General features: G+C 42.0%; 1 protein-coding gene across 1 annotated transcript in view; it reads left to right on the top strand.

Annotated features, from left to right (window-relative positions):
- gfra2b (GDNF family receptor alpha 2b) overlaps nt 1–16,156 on the top strand; it is a 46,300-nt gene that overhangs the window by 13,992 nt on the left and 16,152 nt on the right. Inside the window, exon 3 of the mRNA XM_058618223.1 lies at nt 6,413–6,490. Within this exon, the coding sequence (XP_058474206.1) occupies nt 6,413–6,490 (78 nt within the window). The remainder of the gene's footprint in view (nt 1–6,412; nt 6,491–16,156) is intronic.

Below are 16,156 nucleotides of genomic sequence, written 5' to 3' on the forward strand. Positions count from 1 at the left end.
CACGTTCATCACATTCACGCATGTGTTCATCAGCGTGTCACATGAACACATCACCTCACGTCTGCAGGTCACAGACGTGAGGTGATGATGATGATGATGATGATGAGTCAGAACGTCGTTTCCGGGCGTCGTCACAGGAAACCAAAGATTTTACGGGAAACGTTATTTCACCGCACGGTGAAACCAGGTGAAGGAGAGGAATCAGAAATCTACCTCAGACTGATCGATTCAATCATTGATTTTGATATTCAGAGAACATCACACACGTGTGAGTGTGTGTGTGTGTGTGTGTGTGTGTGTGTGATGATCACAGATGTTCTGCTCAGTCAGCGTTTCACCTGAAGGTTCATTATCATTATATACACGTGTGTGTGTGTGTTCTTGTATGTGTCACCTCTTTAGGACCTTTTTTTTCTGTCATAAACATTTTGTCGCTTGCCACCTGAGTTCTTGCGTTTTTCTGTCATAAACACTGAACTTGTCAGGACCAGAAGTTCTCATGGAGACCAAAACCTGGTCCTAATGAGGCAGAACCTCTTTTCTGAAGATTTGAATTGTGGTTATGTTTCAGGTTAAGGATCATGTTTAGTTTAGTCTGAAACGTAGGACATTTTGTCTGGTCCTCACAGCTTTAAAGGCCTCTTTGAGGTTTGGAATAGGGTTCAACATGTGTGAGATGTGTGCAGTACAGATGATCTATGCTCACAGCAGGAAGCACCACTCCTAACACATAGCATCACAAAATGACAGGAGGAAACTCAGCTAAAAGCCTCCAAGAATCACTTAAAAACACACACAATTCAAACGCCAAGCAATTATATGGACATGTGACAAAAACATGAAAACAGCGTGTGTCCACTTTCCTGTGTCTGCTAATTTCACCACTTCAAGCAAACCACACAAACTTTTCTGCTGAAAGACTCTTCACATAATCATAAATTACGTATTTCCTTTGATGTCCCAGCAATCTCTGGTTCCCAGAACCTTTAGGGAACGTTCCCTGAAGGTTCTCTAGTTTCTCCTGTGGTTGATATGGAATGTTCTCCTAAAGTTTTTGTTTGGTTTGGTTTGTTTGGTTTCCAGAACGTTCCCCTAACGCTACTATGTCACACTCTTCATTAAAACCTTTATAGAACGTTCTCTTTTGGTTGTGTGGTCAAAGGTTAAGCGTCAGGTTTGGGCTCTTAGCTGTGATGGTTAAGGTTAAGGTAAGGGGTTAGGGAGTGCATAAGTGTCCTCACAAAGGATGCTGCTGGAGAATTAGTGTGTGTGTGTATGTGTGTGTGTGTGTACAGGTAATCCAGCTTCAGGCTGAGACAGCACTGATGAAAACATGGCAGATGTTTATGTATGCAGCTGTAAAAGTGACTTCACCTGCAGGCACACACACACACACACACAGATGTGTTCAGTGAATCAGAATGACTTGTTGTCTTCAGCTTCAGAACCCATACCTCGACCTCTCGTTGACCCTGCAGACACTGCCAGTAACACACAGACACAGAGATGTTTCATCTTCTCTCTGCTCTGACATGTGCATGTGCATGTGCATGTGCATGTGCATGTGCATGTGCATGGCTCCAGCCTCCAGAACAACACGAGACTCCGAGAGTTTGACTCAGAAATCAGCAGAATCAATACGGTCCTTTATTCATGTATTCACCTGTGCGTACTTGTTTATCTCGTGCGGAGGATTATTTTGCTCTCTAATGGAAAATGAGTGTAAATACACACACAAATACATACACACGTGTTTGCGCTGCTATTCTTCTGAGGACACTGCATTGACTTCCATCCATTTATAGCAGGCATTTAAATTCCGGGGCCAAAGCATCAAATCTTCCTCAGGCAAAACCTTTTTTCATTTAACATAAAATATTCAATCTTGTACAAAAATGTCAAAGTTAAGAGATGTGTTAAAAAAGTATATAAAACTTGTATGCCTTTCAGAATAAAAGCTCTGAATTCTACATGACCTTGTTGTTTTTGTGAAGTTAACGTTTAAAAAAACATCTGATTATTTTTAATTCATCTACTGAGCCAGAATATGAATGTTGGCGGGCCAGTTTGGGCCCACGTGCCCGCCAGTTGCTGACCACTGATTTAGAATCTAAAAAAGCCTAATCCCTAACCTTAACTGTAAATACTTCATGTCTTCATTCAAACCTTAACTCAAGTCTCCCGCACACCAGAGGATTTTCGTAAACCAGATGCGATTTTAAGAACGTGGGAGACCACAGACGCAACAGACTTTGACACCGATTTTTCAATGTTTTAATCCAGACGATCCGGTCCAGACGCAGGACCACACACTTGCTGTTTAATCCAAGGATTTCAGGGAGGAGATTCCAGGGATTTGGGATCTCACAGAGAAGTCATGGCTGAGGTTCTTGTACAATTACGGTTCTAAGCAAAAGTTCACAACATCCGTTTCCTGGTCAACTTCAGTCGTAAATATCATCATAACATGTTTAACACCCACGATTGCTGGAAAGGACCAGATCTAGACTGAAACCTGGTCAGTTATCCTCTAGTATGGGTCAGGGCTTTAACCAGTTCCTCAGAAGTGAGGTTCTGCCTCATCAGGACCAGGTTCTGGTCTCCATGAGGACTACTGCTCCTGACAATGTCAGTGTTTATGACAGAAAAACGGAGGAACTCAGGTGGCAAGCGACAAAATTGAAAACGTGAGCTGATTAAAGTGAAAGCAGCGACTCAGGAGAAGTTGTCGTGGTGTTGTTGGTGGAGGTGCCAGAGGAAATGTCACGCCGCCTCTGAGTGTGGTGTGAATAAGCCGCTCTGTGCTGAGTGTTTACCTGCAGGATGAGTGGGAGTGTAATCCTCCTCTGTCCATTTCCTGCTGAATGCAGAAAGAAAACAAGCTCTTTGATCAGCTGCTGTCGCCGTGACACTGGGATTTAGCTTCCTCTGGAGTCACGTCCAGAGTCGAGTTCATGCCGTGACACGACGTCAGAGCGGCTGCTTCATCTTCTCTGTCAGAATAAACTGAATAAAAACCTTTTTGGCATTTAGTATTACAGACAGATGATGGAAGATATAACTGAATATGAATATTGAGTGGAAAAGGTCACAGATTGTGAAATTTTAGTTTTTAGCAACGTTCTACTTTGGTTGTTTGTTTTTCTGGAACAGATGTTTAGTTTTTCACTTTGAGTGTGGAAACTGATTCATCTCTGTGTGGGTGGGGGAAAAATTGATAACAGAGAATTATCACAATATTCAGTGTGCCAATATTCTACTGCTTTTGAGACACCTAGTATAATTTTTTTAGCATATTATTTTTTAACTGATGTTACAAATAACGTTGAACTTTGTGTAGATTAGCATAAAAAAATCAATTGAAGTTTCAGTCCACTAGATGGTGCCATATACTCAAGTCACACACTAGAGATGTTGTGTGAGTATATCGCAATATCGTGATAATATCGTTCCGGGACTTAAATATCGTGATAATATCGTATTGTGACTTAAATATCAAGATAATATCGTATTGTGACTTAAATATCAAGATAATATCGTATTGGGATTTAAATTTCGTGATAATAATGTATTGTGACTTAAATATTGTGATAATAGCTTATTGTGACTTAAATATCGTGATAATATCATATTGTGACTTAAATATCGTGATAATAATGTATTGTGACTTAAATATTGTGATAATAATGTATCGGGACTTAAATATCATGATAATATCATATTGTGACTTAAATATCGTGATAATATCATATTGTGACTTAAATATCGTGATAATATCGTATTGCGATTTAAATACTGTGATAATAACGTATTATGACTTAAATATTCTGATAATAAAGTATTGTGACTTAAATATCATGATAATATCATATTGTGACTTAAATATCATGATAATATTGTATTGTGTTTAAATATTGTGATAATATCATATTGTAACTTAAATATCGTGATAATATCATATTGTGACTTAAATATCGTGATAATGTATTGTGACTTAAATATCGTGATAATATAGTATTGTGACTTAAATATTGTGAGAATATCTTATCGTGACTTAAATATCGCTATAATATCTTATCGGGACTTAAATATCGTGATAATATCGTTTTTTTACTTAAATATCGCTATAATATCGTATTGTGACTTAAATATCGTGATAATATCGTATTGTGACTTAAATATTGTGATAATATCTTATCGTGACTTAAATATCGCTATAATATCTTATCGGGACTTAAATATCGTGATAATATAGTATTGTGACTTAAATATTGTGATAATATCTTATCGTGACTTAAATATCGCTATAATATCTTATCGGGACTTAAATATCGTGATAATATAGTATTGCGACTTAAATATTGTGATAATATCTTATCGTGACTTAAATATCGCTATAATATCTTATCGGGACTTAAATATCGTGATAATATAGTATTGTGACTTAAATATTGTGATAATATCTTATCATGACTTAAATATCGCTATAATATCTTATCGGGACTTAAATAACGTGATAATATAGTATTGTGACTTAAATATTGTGATAATATCTTATCGTGACTTAAATGTCGCTATAATATCTTATCGGGACTTAAATATTTTGATAATATCTTATCGGGACTTAAATATCGCTATAATATCTTATCAGGACTTAAATATTGTCATAATATCTTATCGTGACTTAAATATCGCTATAATATCTTATCGGGACTTAAATATTGTTATAATAACATATGAACGACCATCAGATTTGAATCACGTTAAAAATGATGCAGCTGCTGTCCACGAAAATCCATAGAAATCCATCAGGATGTAAGATTATACTGAATAGTATGCTCAGTGCTTTATCTCACTGTTACACAGCCTTTATCCAACAGAAACAAATCAAGTTTACTGCTAAGTCAATGTGTAACGCGCTCACTCTCCCACGTCAGAGACTTTTAGATAACAGGTTACACAGGAGCAGCCGCTGCACTTCTGCCTCATTTAGTCCGTTTGTGTCACCGAGGTGAATCCGAACACTTCAAACACAGGAGTTAGAAAATAAAAACATATGAACTCACTGCGGTGGATCAACAGCTGCTGTGCCGCTGTGACGTAGACGCCTCCACCTGTTGCACAAAGAAGTCAGTCTGAATGGAAGTGGATGAGAAAAATGAGCTTCTCACTTCAATTATTACGTCAGTAAACAAAAAAGAGAGATGGAGACAGACGGAGCCTTTCGTCCGTACTTTGTGGTCATTTTGAAACGGAGCAATTCCCGCAGGAATCGTGGGGGCAGTATAGAGACAATAGTCCACAGTCAGTCAGTAAAAAGGCGAAGAATAGACTATAAGAGGATTTAAACTGGCAGCCAGAAAACATAGAGACTACCTGGTGCGCGGCTTCACTCACTGTCTTGCTGTGGGACGTGTTATGATTAATTTTGAAGGGCTATCAAGTCAATGGAAAAATTCGAGAATGCCGCTTGTCATCAATCTTCCTCATCGGCAACACCAATGAGAGTAATATTCGCCGTTAATGGGACGATTTATGGCGTTGTTTTTTTATACACGACACACACACACGAGTGACTAGTGACTTTGTAGTTGTTGGAGATTAACCCACTTTTTTAGGATTGTTAAGTAGTTTTAACTGATCTACAATTTGGCACTATTCGCCTTGATTTCTGTCCACACGTCTCCGGAGTACAGCCTCCTACTCCACAGATTACAGCAGCAGTGGTCTGTGGCTCGCGATCAGCAGCGCTGTCCCTAAATACACCACTTCACCTTAAAAGACTGCTGTTAAATAAAGAGGTTTGCCTGGTAGTTTTGGGAGATTAACCCACGTTTTTAGGATTGTTAAGTAGTTTTAAGTGATCTGCAGTTCGCGCTGTTCGGCTTGATATCCGTGTGGGACGTCTCTACCTGTGACGGGACTCTGGCCAGTCAGTGGCCGGCAGTCTGACCAATCATTGCATAGTACCTACTACTAGCACACTTGGAACCTCGCAGGAGCAGATACTAAAAATAGTACCTGGTACCAAGTACTATGCTAGTGGAAACGCTACTTAAACCGTGCCGTGGCGTGGCGAGTAGAGCCGGTGGAAATGCGCCATTAGATCCCACCTTCACGAAGTCTGCTCGTGTCTACTGTTTGTTGCTTGTTGTTTGCTGTTTGTCTATTGATGCACAGAGGTTTGTAGGACAGTGACAGCGATAACGTTTGGGATGTAAAAAGAGACGTAAATGGAGAATAAATGGGGCTTTAATGTTCTCAACCACGGATTTCAGGTGTTTTTTTAATAGAACATGACGTCAGTTTTGTAAACTAATCTCTCATTTAGAGGAAAAACAATGATCGTGGTTGCAGGAGAATGTCCGGTTGTGATGTGAATCTTCTGACACAAACTTTTGTTGTTTCTCAGGGGAAGAGTTCTACGAGACGTCTCCCTATGAGCCGATCCACTTCTCTGAGGAATACCGACACGCGTCCATCATATCAGGTAAGGTGTCGCTGTGACGGTGTCTGTTCACACTCTGAGATGTGTTTTCTTATTCTGTTGGGATATGAATCTCTCTCTCTCTCTCTCTCTCTCTCTCTCCACCTCTCCCTCCTCTTTGTGTGTGTACACGTGTGTGTGCGCGTGTGCGTGTGTGTCTGTGTGTGAAGTCATTCTTTCATGGAAACCTATTTTCCCTCCGAGTTTCTTTGTGTGAAACATTTCTCATTAGTTAAAGGTCACAGTTAATAAATTCTCTACATTAGAGGCTTGACAAACACGTCATCTGTAGATAATCACCTGTCCCTGATCACAAATCATCCATCATTTTGTGAGAATATAAAAAAAAGGCTGAGGTAACACCTCCACCCTAGAGTTTTAGCTTTAAAGTGATAGTTCAGGGTTTTTTTTGAAGTGTTTTTGAAGTGCACCACACTACTAACTAAATCTACATCGTCTTATCTTATCTGTGACATCTCACTGTTAGACGGAATTTTTAAACAGAAAACTGAAGATTTTGTCACTTTCCTAACGGTTCACTCTCCCACACCAAATCCCATAGAGAAAATCAGCGATTTAAGCTCACAGCGACACAGGAGCTGCCGGTCTACTGCTGCCCCGTTTGTGTCACCGGGGTAAATCTGATTTAATGATTTAAGCGCCAAAGTCACAAAACACGACATGTGAATCTACTGCAGGAGGCGGGAGTTGCTGGACGACTCCTGTGTGCTGTGACGTTAAATCGCTGGTTTTCTCTATGGGCTTTGGTGCAGGGAGAGTGAAGCGTTAAGAAAGTGACACAATCTTTAGTTTCCTGCTGGAAAAAAGGTTTTCTAACAGTGAGATAAATCATACAGCAAACAGTGAGCACTGCTCATGTCTCGACTCGTGTATGGATCGCTGATTAAACATTAATGAGTCTGTCATTATTGATCTTCACCGCGGTCGCGAACAAACCACTCTCGGAATCTTTTTCCTGTTCAATCTCTCTTTTTCGTTTTGTGTTACTCGCACAAACTCGACAAACATGAAAATGTTTCCGTTTACTTTCACACGGCTTATGGTTCATCACGCCATCAGAAGCTCTCTGATTGGTCACACCACAACACACACACACACACACACACACGCTTTCTCTGTGTCGGCTTCACACACTATTCTGAGGGGTGTTTAAATGTCAGAGGCCTCCAGCAATACACCATCATTTACACACACTGTGTGCGTGCGTGTGTGTGTGTGTGTGTGTGTGTGTGTGTGTGGTCAAACAGCTGTGAAATAGACTCGCAGCTCAGTAAATTGGGTTCTGCTCTGTCAGATTAACACAACAAGTACAAACGTGGTCAAAGCAGCAGAGCCGAGACCAACGCAACTTCAAAAGCACCTCAACACACACACACATGCACAGACACACACACACACACACACACACTATTGTGGTGCAGGAGGTGTGAAACATTTCAATCATTTCCAATATGCAACCTATAAGGCTGGCAGGAAATAACACACACAACATCAGTCTGCACACGTACTGTATGCAGGTGTGTGTGTGTGTGTGTGTGTGTGTGCGTGCGTGTGTGTGCGTGTGCGTGTGTGTGTCACCTGTCGTCTGCGATCTCAAAGAGTGATGTGAAGCTCCACAGTCGGAGTCTGTGACTGGTCAAAGTAGATAAAGATGAAGCAGCATGTGTGAGTGTGCGTGTGTGTGCGTGTGTGTGAGTGTGTGTGTGTGTGTGCGTGTGTGTGTGTGTGTGTGTGTGTGTGTGTGAGATAAGAGGATAATACAGGAGTGTGTTAAATAGCAGTGGCAGAAGAAAGAGCAGTGTAACATTAAAGTATGTTTCAGACGAGTGTCACAAATTGATTGGAGGGAAAGAGTCGGCGTGACTGTGTGTGTGTGTGTGTGTGTGTGTAACATTATATTGTGTAGTTGTTTTTTAAATGGAGTGTTTATTTGTTTGTTTGTTTGTTTGTTTGTTTTCTCTGACGTCATTTCCTGCCTCTCATCGTGCTTTAATCAGAGACCACACTTGAGTTGATGACACTCTCATCAACCATCTGAGCCTGATGAAGGAGTGATACGTCAGTGAGAGGAGGAGAGGGGAGGAGAGGGGAGGGGAGGAGAGGAGAGGGGAGGGGAGGAGGAAATGTGAGACGAGAGCTTGGAAAAGCAAAAAGCAGAAGAGAGTTGATGGAAGTGGAAAGAAGAGGAGATCATTTATCCACTGGAGTGTGTGTGTGTGTGTGTGTGTGTGTGTGTGCTTGCTTGTATTTGTTGCCTCTTTCGGACTTTTTCTGGCATAAACACTGACTTCCTGGAGACCAAAACCTGGTCCTTATGAGGCAGAACCTCATTTCTGAGGAACCTGGATAAGTTTAAGGTGAAATATTCAACTGTGGTGTGGTTAGGTTAAAGTTAAGGTTAGGGTTAGACATTAACTAGTTATGGTTAAGGTTAGTGATAACTTGTTTGGACTCAGTGTCGTCATCAAGGTAGCAGACATTTTAAATAAAGACAAAAACTCATTTGAGATTATCTGGACAAGACGGGGATTAAAATCGAAAACTATGAAATAAAATGATAATAATGTAATAATAGATAAAAAGGGTTAAAAGTAGCTTCTTTAATGATTATAGAAGGACAAGTGTTTCTATGACGACACGGAGGGGCGATGTCAGAGAAAGTGCAGGTGTAACGACGTGTGACGGACAGATTTAAAAAGTATGAAAAGAGTAAAAATGGCCGTAAAGGATTTATTATGGAACACTGTGAGGTACGGAGCTGTGAAGCGTGTGTGTGTGTGTGTGTGTGTGTGAGCTGTCCTGCTGGAGTCTGCAGATTGTGTCTAACCACAGAGAACGTCTCCACCGCCTCCGGTTCTTCTTCACGTCTTTCCTCGTTCTTTTCATTTCCTGCTACCCCCCCCACACACCCATTCTCTCTCTCGCCCCACTTCCTCCCTCCAGTTCTGCTTTTGACCTTGTTAGATCATGTCTCATCGGTGTGTGTGTGTGTGTGTGTGTGTGTGTGTGTGTGTGTGTGTGTGTGTTTGTCTAAGTGTGTGATGGAGAACGGACACTGGAGCACACAGTGCTTTAATAAAACATTATGTGTGTGTGTGTGTGTGTGTGTGTGTGTGTGTATACACCCCCAGGGCAGAGCTTTGTGTGTGAGACAGAGATAACAGGACAACCCAGGGCAGCTCTCTAATTGGCCCGCTCTCCTGCCCTGGATACTTGCTCTCTTTCTTTCTCTCTCTCTTTACATCTGTTCTTTTTCAAACACTGCTCTTCCTCCTTCTTTACCTCCCCCTCCCCCCTCCTCCTCCTCTGCTGTGAGGTGGTGCGAGTCTGGCACTCTGTTAAAGTCACAGTGGGGTCGGAGTGTAAACAGTGACACTGATGTGATGTTAGAGCTTTGTGTGTGTGAGACCTGAGTTGTGATACTTTCAGGTACAATCTGACATTTATATATATATATATATATATAATGAGTGAGTTCACAGTGTGTGTGTGTGTGTGTGTGTGGTTCTGTAGCTCATATATATACACGACTGAAACGTACTGATACAGTATGTCCTTGGAGAGGAAATGAGACGCCATGTTCACGTTAGCCATGAGCTCATCACTGATGTAATCTCTGTAAAAGTTGCGGTTTCTATAAAAAAATCTCCATCCTCCAGCTTTTTTTTTACTGGATTTGGACAAAAAGGAAACACAAGCTGTGTCCAAAACCAGGCCTTGTCTCCTTCAGAGGTCACAGCAGTGCTGCGACGCAACTTTAGGTCGCAGCAGAGACTAAACAGGTGGTTCCTCCTCAGGCCGGGGCTTTGCCAGTAATGAGCTGGTTTTCCTAAAGAGATAGCAGCAAAACATCTGAGGAGACAGACCAAGGCACGCAAAAAAGACCAAAAAGGCCACCTCCTTCAGAGGATGCAGTCTACGCTGCTGATGGGGGTCGAAATAGGCCGCCTTCCTGGGAAGACGCCATCTACGCTGCAGATGAAGGGCGATGGAGAGGGATGAGACGACTGTGGTAAAGAAGTGCAAACTTTTGGGGGCTTCATGAAGTGGAGGGCAGTGTTGCACCTCACAGTGTACAGCCTGCTGGAGATTACTAGGAGAAGAAGAAGAAGAAAAAGGAGATGAGAGGAAGAATCCAGGGGGATTGAGGAGTGAGGATGAGGATGAAAGAATGGGAATTAAGGAGAACTTTGAGCGATGAAGAACTTTGAGCCGTGTTGAAGAACTTTGAACTGTGATGGAGAAGGATGAGAAGTTCTAACTGCGATAAAGACCTTCAAACGTACAGCCTGTCGTAAATTATATTTATTCTTATCAGTGAAGAAGAAGAAGAAGGCCAACAAAGAACGCCTCCTTTAGAGAATTCAGTCTACACTGCAGATGAAGGCCAAAGAAGATGGACAAACAGATGTCCTGTAACGTTGCAGTTGTATGCATTTTTACTTGATTAAGTCATGCTAGACATGTCTGACAACATTCACCACAGTTTGTGTAACGATAAGTAAATAATGTCGGGTCATTCCCCTCCACAATAATCATATAATATATAAAAGTTTTTTGTTTCAGTGGTTTGCTTGTTTCTGATTTGTTGGCGTGAACCTGGTGAGGTCTTTATTCTGTAAACAGACACACAGCTGCAGAGTGACGAGCCAAGTGTGTTTCCTGCCTCATTTCACTCAATCAATATGGCTGATGTGGCGATGAGAGCGGCGTCCCCTCGGAGACCAAACAGTCTCGTTTAGCCATCCAAGCTCGGCGCCCGCAATTCAAGACGTTCCCTCCGAGAGTCGTCTCCATGACCTGGAAGAGCGAGAATCCCTGAGTGGCTCCAGAGTTTATTTTATGGGCTGATGAGACCACTTTTTTTCCTCTGTGCCCCTGAACGCCTCGTCAGATGTTCTGCACAGTGAGTGCACGACAAACCTCAGCGGTGCGGAGGAGCCCTTCATTTAAAATGTGTGGACACTGATCACTGCCCTACTTCACTGCTCGCTCTGCTGGGAATTTATGTCAGAACATCATCTGTTCTTCTGTCAGGGAGGAAGACGTGAAGTTTCCTACAGTTTCAGCTGAAAGTGAACCAGTCTGAACTCCTGTGCGCTGTCCCTCCCAGAACCTGCGGTCTCTTGACCTCGGCCTTGTCTCCATCCCCCACACCTGCAGGCAAAACTTTGGCAACAGGGCTTTTAGTGTCGCTCCTCCAACCTGGAACTCACTCCCTCTGGATATTCGCCAGACACCAACTCTGGAGTCTTTTAAATCTACGTTGAAGCAACACTTATTCCTGCAGGTTATTGCCACTTTGTTTTCACAAGGAACGTGTTGGGTGTGCATGGACGGCATGAGCTTGAGAAACATTTTGACATCAGAAGAAGTAGTCGCCAAGGAAAGTTATCCGAGCCTGCCAAACAAACTCTTCTGACCCTCCAAACAAAGTCTTGTCACCCCCCAAATAAACTCTTCTCACCCTCCAAAAGACTCTTCTCACCCCCCAAATAAACTCTTCTCCCCCCAAACAAAGTCTTCTGACCCCCCAAACAAACTCTTGTGACCCTCCAAACAAAGTCTTCTGACCCCCCAAACAAAGTCCCCAAACAAACTCTTCTGACCCCTCAAACAAAGTCCCCCAAACAAACTCTTCTGACCCCACAAACAAACTCTTCTGACCCCACAAACAAAGTCTTCTGACACCCCAAACAAACTCTTCTGACCCCCCAAACAAAGTCTTCAGATCCCCCAAACAAACTCTTATGACCCCCCCCAAACAAAGTCTTCAGATCCCGCAAACAAACTCTTCTGACCCCCCAAACAAAGTCTTCATATCCCCCCAAACAAACTCTTCTGACCCCCCAAACAAAGTCTTCCTATCCCCCCAAATAAACTCTTCTCACCCTCCAAAAAACTCTTCTCACCCCCCAAATAAACTCTTCTCACCCCCCAAACAAAGTCTTCTGACCCTCCAAAAAACTCTTCTGACCCCCCAAATAAACTCTTCTCCCCCCAAACAAAGTCTTCTGACCCTCCAAAAAACTCTTCTGACCCCCCAAATAAACTCTTCTCCCCCCAAACAAAGTCTTCTGACCCCCCAAACAAACTCTTGTGACCCTCCAAACAAAGTCTTCTGACCCCCCAAACAAAGTCCCCCAAACAAACTCTTCTGACCCCTCAAACAAAGTCCCCCAAACAAACTCTTCTGACCCCACAAACAAAGTCTTCTGACACCCCAAACAAACTCTTATGACCCCTGTAGAACCTGATAATGTAATAAATCCCTGACAATGTAATAACCCCGATAATGTAATAAAAATTTGCACTTGAGTCCATTGAAAATGTAATAAAACCTGATAATGTAATAACTTCCTGATAATGTAATAAAGTGCATTTCCCAATAATGTAATAGAATTTTTTACCAATAATGTAATAAAGTATTACATTAACGGGAGGTTATTACCTTATCAGGTTAGCCTTCATTTTGCAGGTCCTGATAATGTAATAATTCCCCAATATTGTAATAATTTAACAGCAGACCAAGCAACGCAAGCTGGAGAGCTCGCGTTGGGACAAAGTTGGACATGCATGTATGTACATTAACTTTTGACTTGTTCATCCGTTTTTCACAAACGATGTATCACTGGAATCCTTGGGCCAAGCCGAGTTCAACGCACCCTTAATGTTTTTTCGGCCATATTGGATTTTCTGCCATCTTTGATTTGATCCATAACCTTTCAAAGGCTTCTCTCTCTCTCAAAACATCGTTCAGATGATCTTCAGACCATGCCACACGAATGCATTCAACATCTTGAAATTCAAAGGCACTTGGCCGTGGCAGCCAATCAAACATGACGTTGAGGTCACCAAACAGGAAGTAAGCCAATTTATCTGCAAGAACATATTTAACCAAACTTGGTACATAGATTCATGACATCATCCTGGGGATACCACAAAAAATGGTGACCTTTGACCTCTGGGGGCGCTGTGTTTAAACTGTTTACTTAAAGGAGACATATTATACCCTATTTCCCAAGTTAAAATAGTTCCCTGGTGTCCTAATGAACATGTCTGTGACATGCTTTGGTCAAATTACCATAAGGATGAAGCACCATAGCAGTTCAATAACCCTGCTAAACCTGCCCCTTTCAGAATGCTCGGTTTTGTGCATGGTCCCTTTACATGCAAATGAGACACAGGCAAACACACACCCACTTCTTCCAGGGGGTTTCTGATTTGTCCTTGTTACTGCGCTCACTCGCTCAGCTCCTGTTCCCTCTGCTCCATTCCTCTCCCCCTCCCTCCACTAGTTTTCTGACAATATCAACATGGCAGCATGCGCGGAAAACAGCGAGAGTGCCACTGTTCTTGCAAGCCAAACAGTGCTGAACTGTAAATCAGTTAAAAACACTTAGGGACAGCACCGCTGATCGCCACCGCTGATCGCCAGCGGTGAGCGGCGAGATGCATAAACTGCAGCTGTATGTGACTGTATCAGACTGAGTCTGTGCTCCGGTCATGGAGGATATACTGAACACATATTTTTAATTAGAACGTGTCAGAATGGTCAGTTATGAGCTCTATGTGACCTTTTCTTAAAAATGTGTGTGTTTGTACGTCGGTGAAATACGGTCGCTGACTAAATACGGCGACCGCTGCCCGCAGTCTGATGCGAAGTGGTGCAAACACACAAACACACGTTTGCTGACTTTATCCGGCACATTAGCTTCATATATAAAATCCTCTGAGGCTGGAAGTTTGTGTAAAACACTGTGCTCCACTGTGCAGCCACCAACAGCACACTTGTCCCTCCGCGGGAGGCACACATAATACCGCTCCTTCTCCCTCGCCTGCACTCTTGCATTTTATAGGGACAAGGTGGAGCTAAGGGACAAGGTGGAGCTAAGGTGGAGCTCTCGAGGTAAACTTACTGGTGGGGTGGCAACATTTGCGGTGAAATGCACATGCTGCCGTCATAAGCGCGGGGAATTCAACTTCGCATGTTTTATCACCTACAGTATACTTACCCTAAGGGGGACCACGAAAAAAGTACTGAGTATTCTTTTTCCACACTTTGGTGACTGGTAGGGCCTCCAGAGTCCCAAATATAAGTATTGAAATGGTTAAAAAGTTGATTTTGCATAATATGTCCCCTTTAATTTCAACACACAACAGTACACACACAACACACAAGTAACTTATATCCAGAAAAGCAACCTAATTTTAAAGCCATCATTTTAGAACTTAGAACTCTATGGTTGATGTCTTCATCATGACTATTTTTAACATGGATTTGAACTTTCTTTCAGCATCCAGGCCTCCACCACTCCTTGTGGTCTCCAAGCACAAGCATTTGAACTGGATGGAACATGCTAACATCAGTTTCATAATCAATAAGTAATAGATCGACTGTGATATGATCACACTCACTGTGATTATAATGATCTTATAGAGGTCAAAGTTCACCAAGTTATTCGTGCATCATCAGGATGGGGGTCTTAAGACTATGTGCCAAGTTTGGTTTGGATAAATAAAAACCTTGCAGAGCAATAAGCTAAATTCCTGTTTAACATCCCTCCCAGAGGTCAAAGGTCACCAAATGATGATGTCACGAATCTATGTACCAAGTGTGGTTAAAATATGTTAAAGGTTTGCAGAGAAATTGGCTTATTTCCTGTTTGGTGACCTCAACGTCATGTTTGATTGGCTGCCACGGCCAAGTGCCTTTGAATTTCAAGATGTTGAATGCATTCGTGTGGCATGGTCTGAAGATCATCAGAACGATGTTTTGAGAAGATTACACAAAATGTGTGACAAGAGAAGCCTTTGAAAGGTTATGGATCAAATCAAAGATGGCAGAAAATCAAATATGGCCGAAAAAAACATTACGGATGCGTTGAACTCGGCTTGGCCCAAGGGTTCCAGTGATACATCGTTTGTGAAAAACGGATGAACAAGTCAAAAGTTGATGTACATACATGCATGTCCAACTTTGTCCTGTTGGTGGCGCTAGAGCTCTCGAGCTTGCGTTGCTCACACAGTATCACCACTTGAACCCAAGTAACAGGTGGTCTGCTGTTAAATTATTACAATATTGGGGAATTATTACATTATCAGGACCTGCGAAATGAAGGATAACCTGATAATGTAATAACCTCCCGTTAATGTAATACTTTATTACATTATTGGTAAAAAGTGTATTACATTATTGGGAAATGCACTTTATTACATTATCAGGAAGTTATTACATTATCAGGTTTTATTACATTTTCAGTGGACTTAAGTGCAAATTTTTATTACATTATCGGGGTTATTACATTATCAGGGATTTATTACATTATCAGGTTCTACAACCCCCCCAAACAAAGTCTTCAGATCCCGCAAACAAACTCTTCTGACCCCCCAAACAAAGTCTTCATATCCCCCCAAACAAACTCTTCTGACCCCCCAAACAAAGTCTTCATATCCCCCCAAACATAGTCTTATGACCCCCCAAACAAAGTCTTCATATCCCCCCAAACATAGTCTTATGACACTAGCTAGCTGACACCCTGAGGGAGCTGTAGCATTGTTCTCTTCTTCTTTGGTAGGAATGAGTCCTATCCCCTGCGTCCAGACTTGTACTGCCACTTGATGGTGAAGTGGGATACTACAGGACCC

The sequence above is a fragment of the Solea solea genome, chromosome 19, assembly GCF_958295425.1.
Source record: "Solea solea chromosome 19, fSolSol10.1, whole genome shotgun sequence".
NCBI lineage: Eukaryota > Metazoa > Chordata > Actinopteri > Pleuronectiformes > Soleidae > Solea > Solea solea.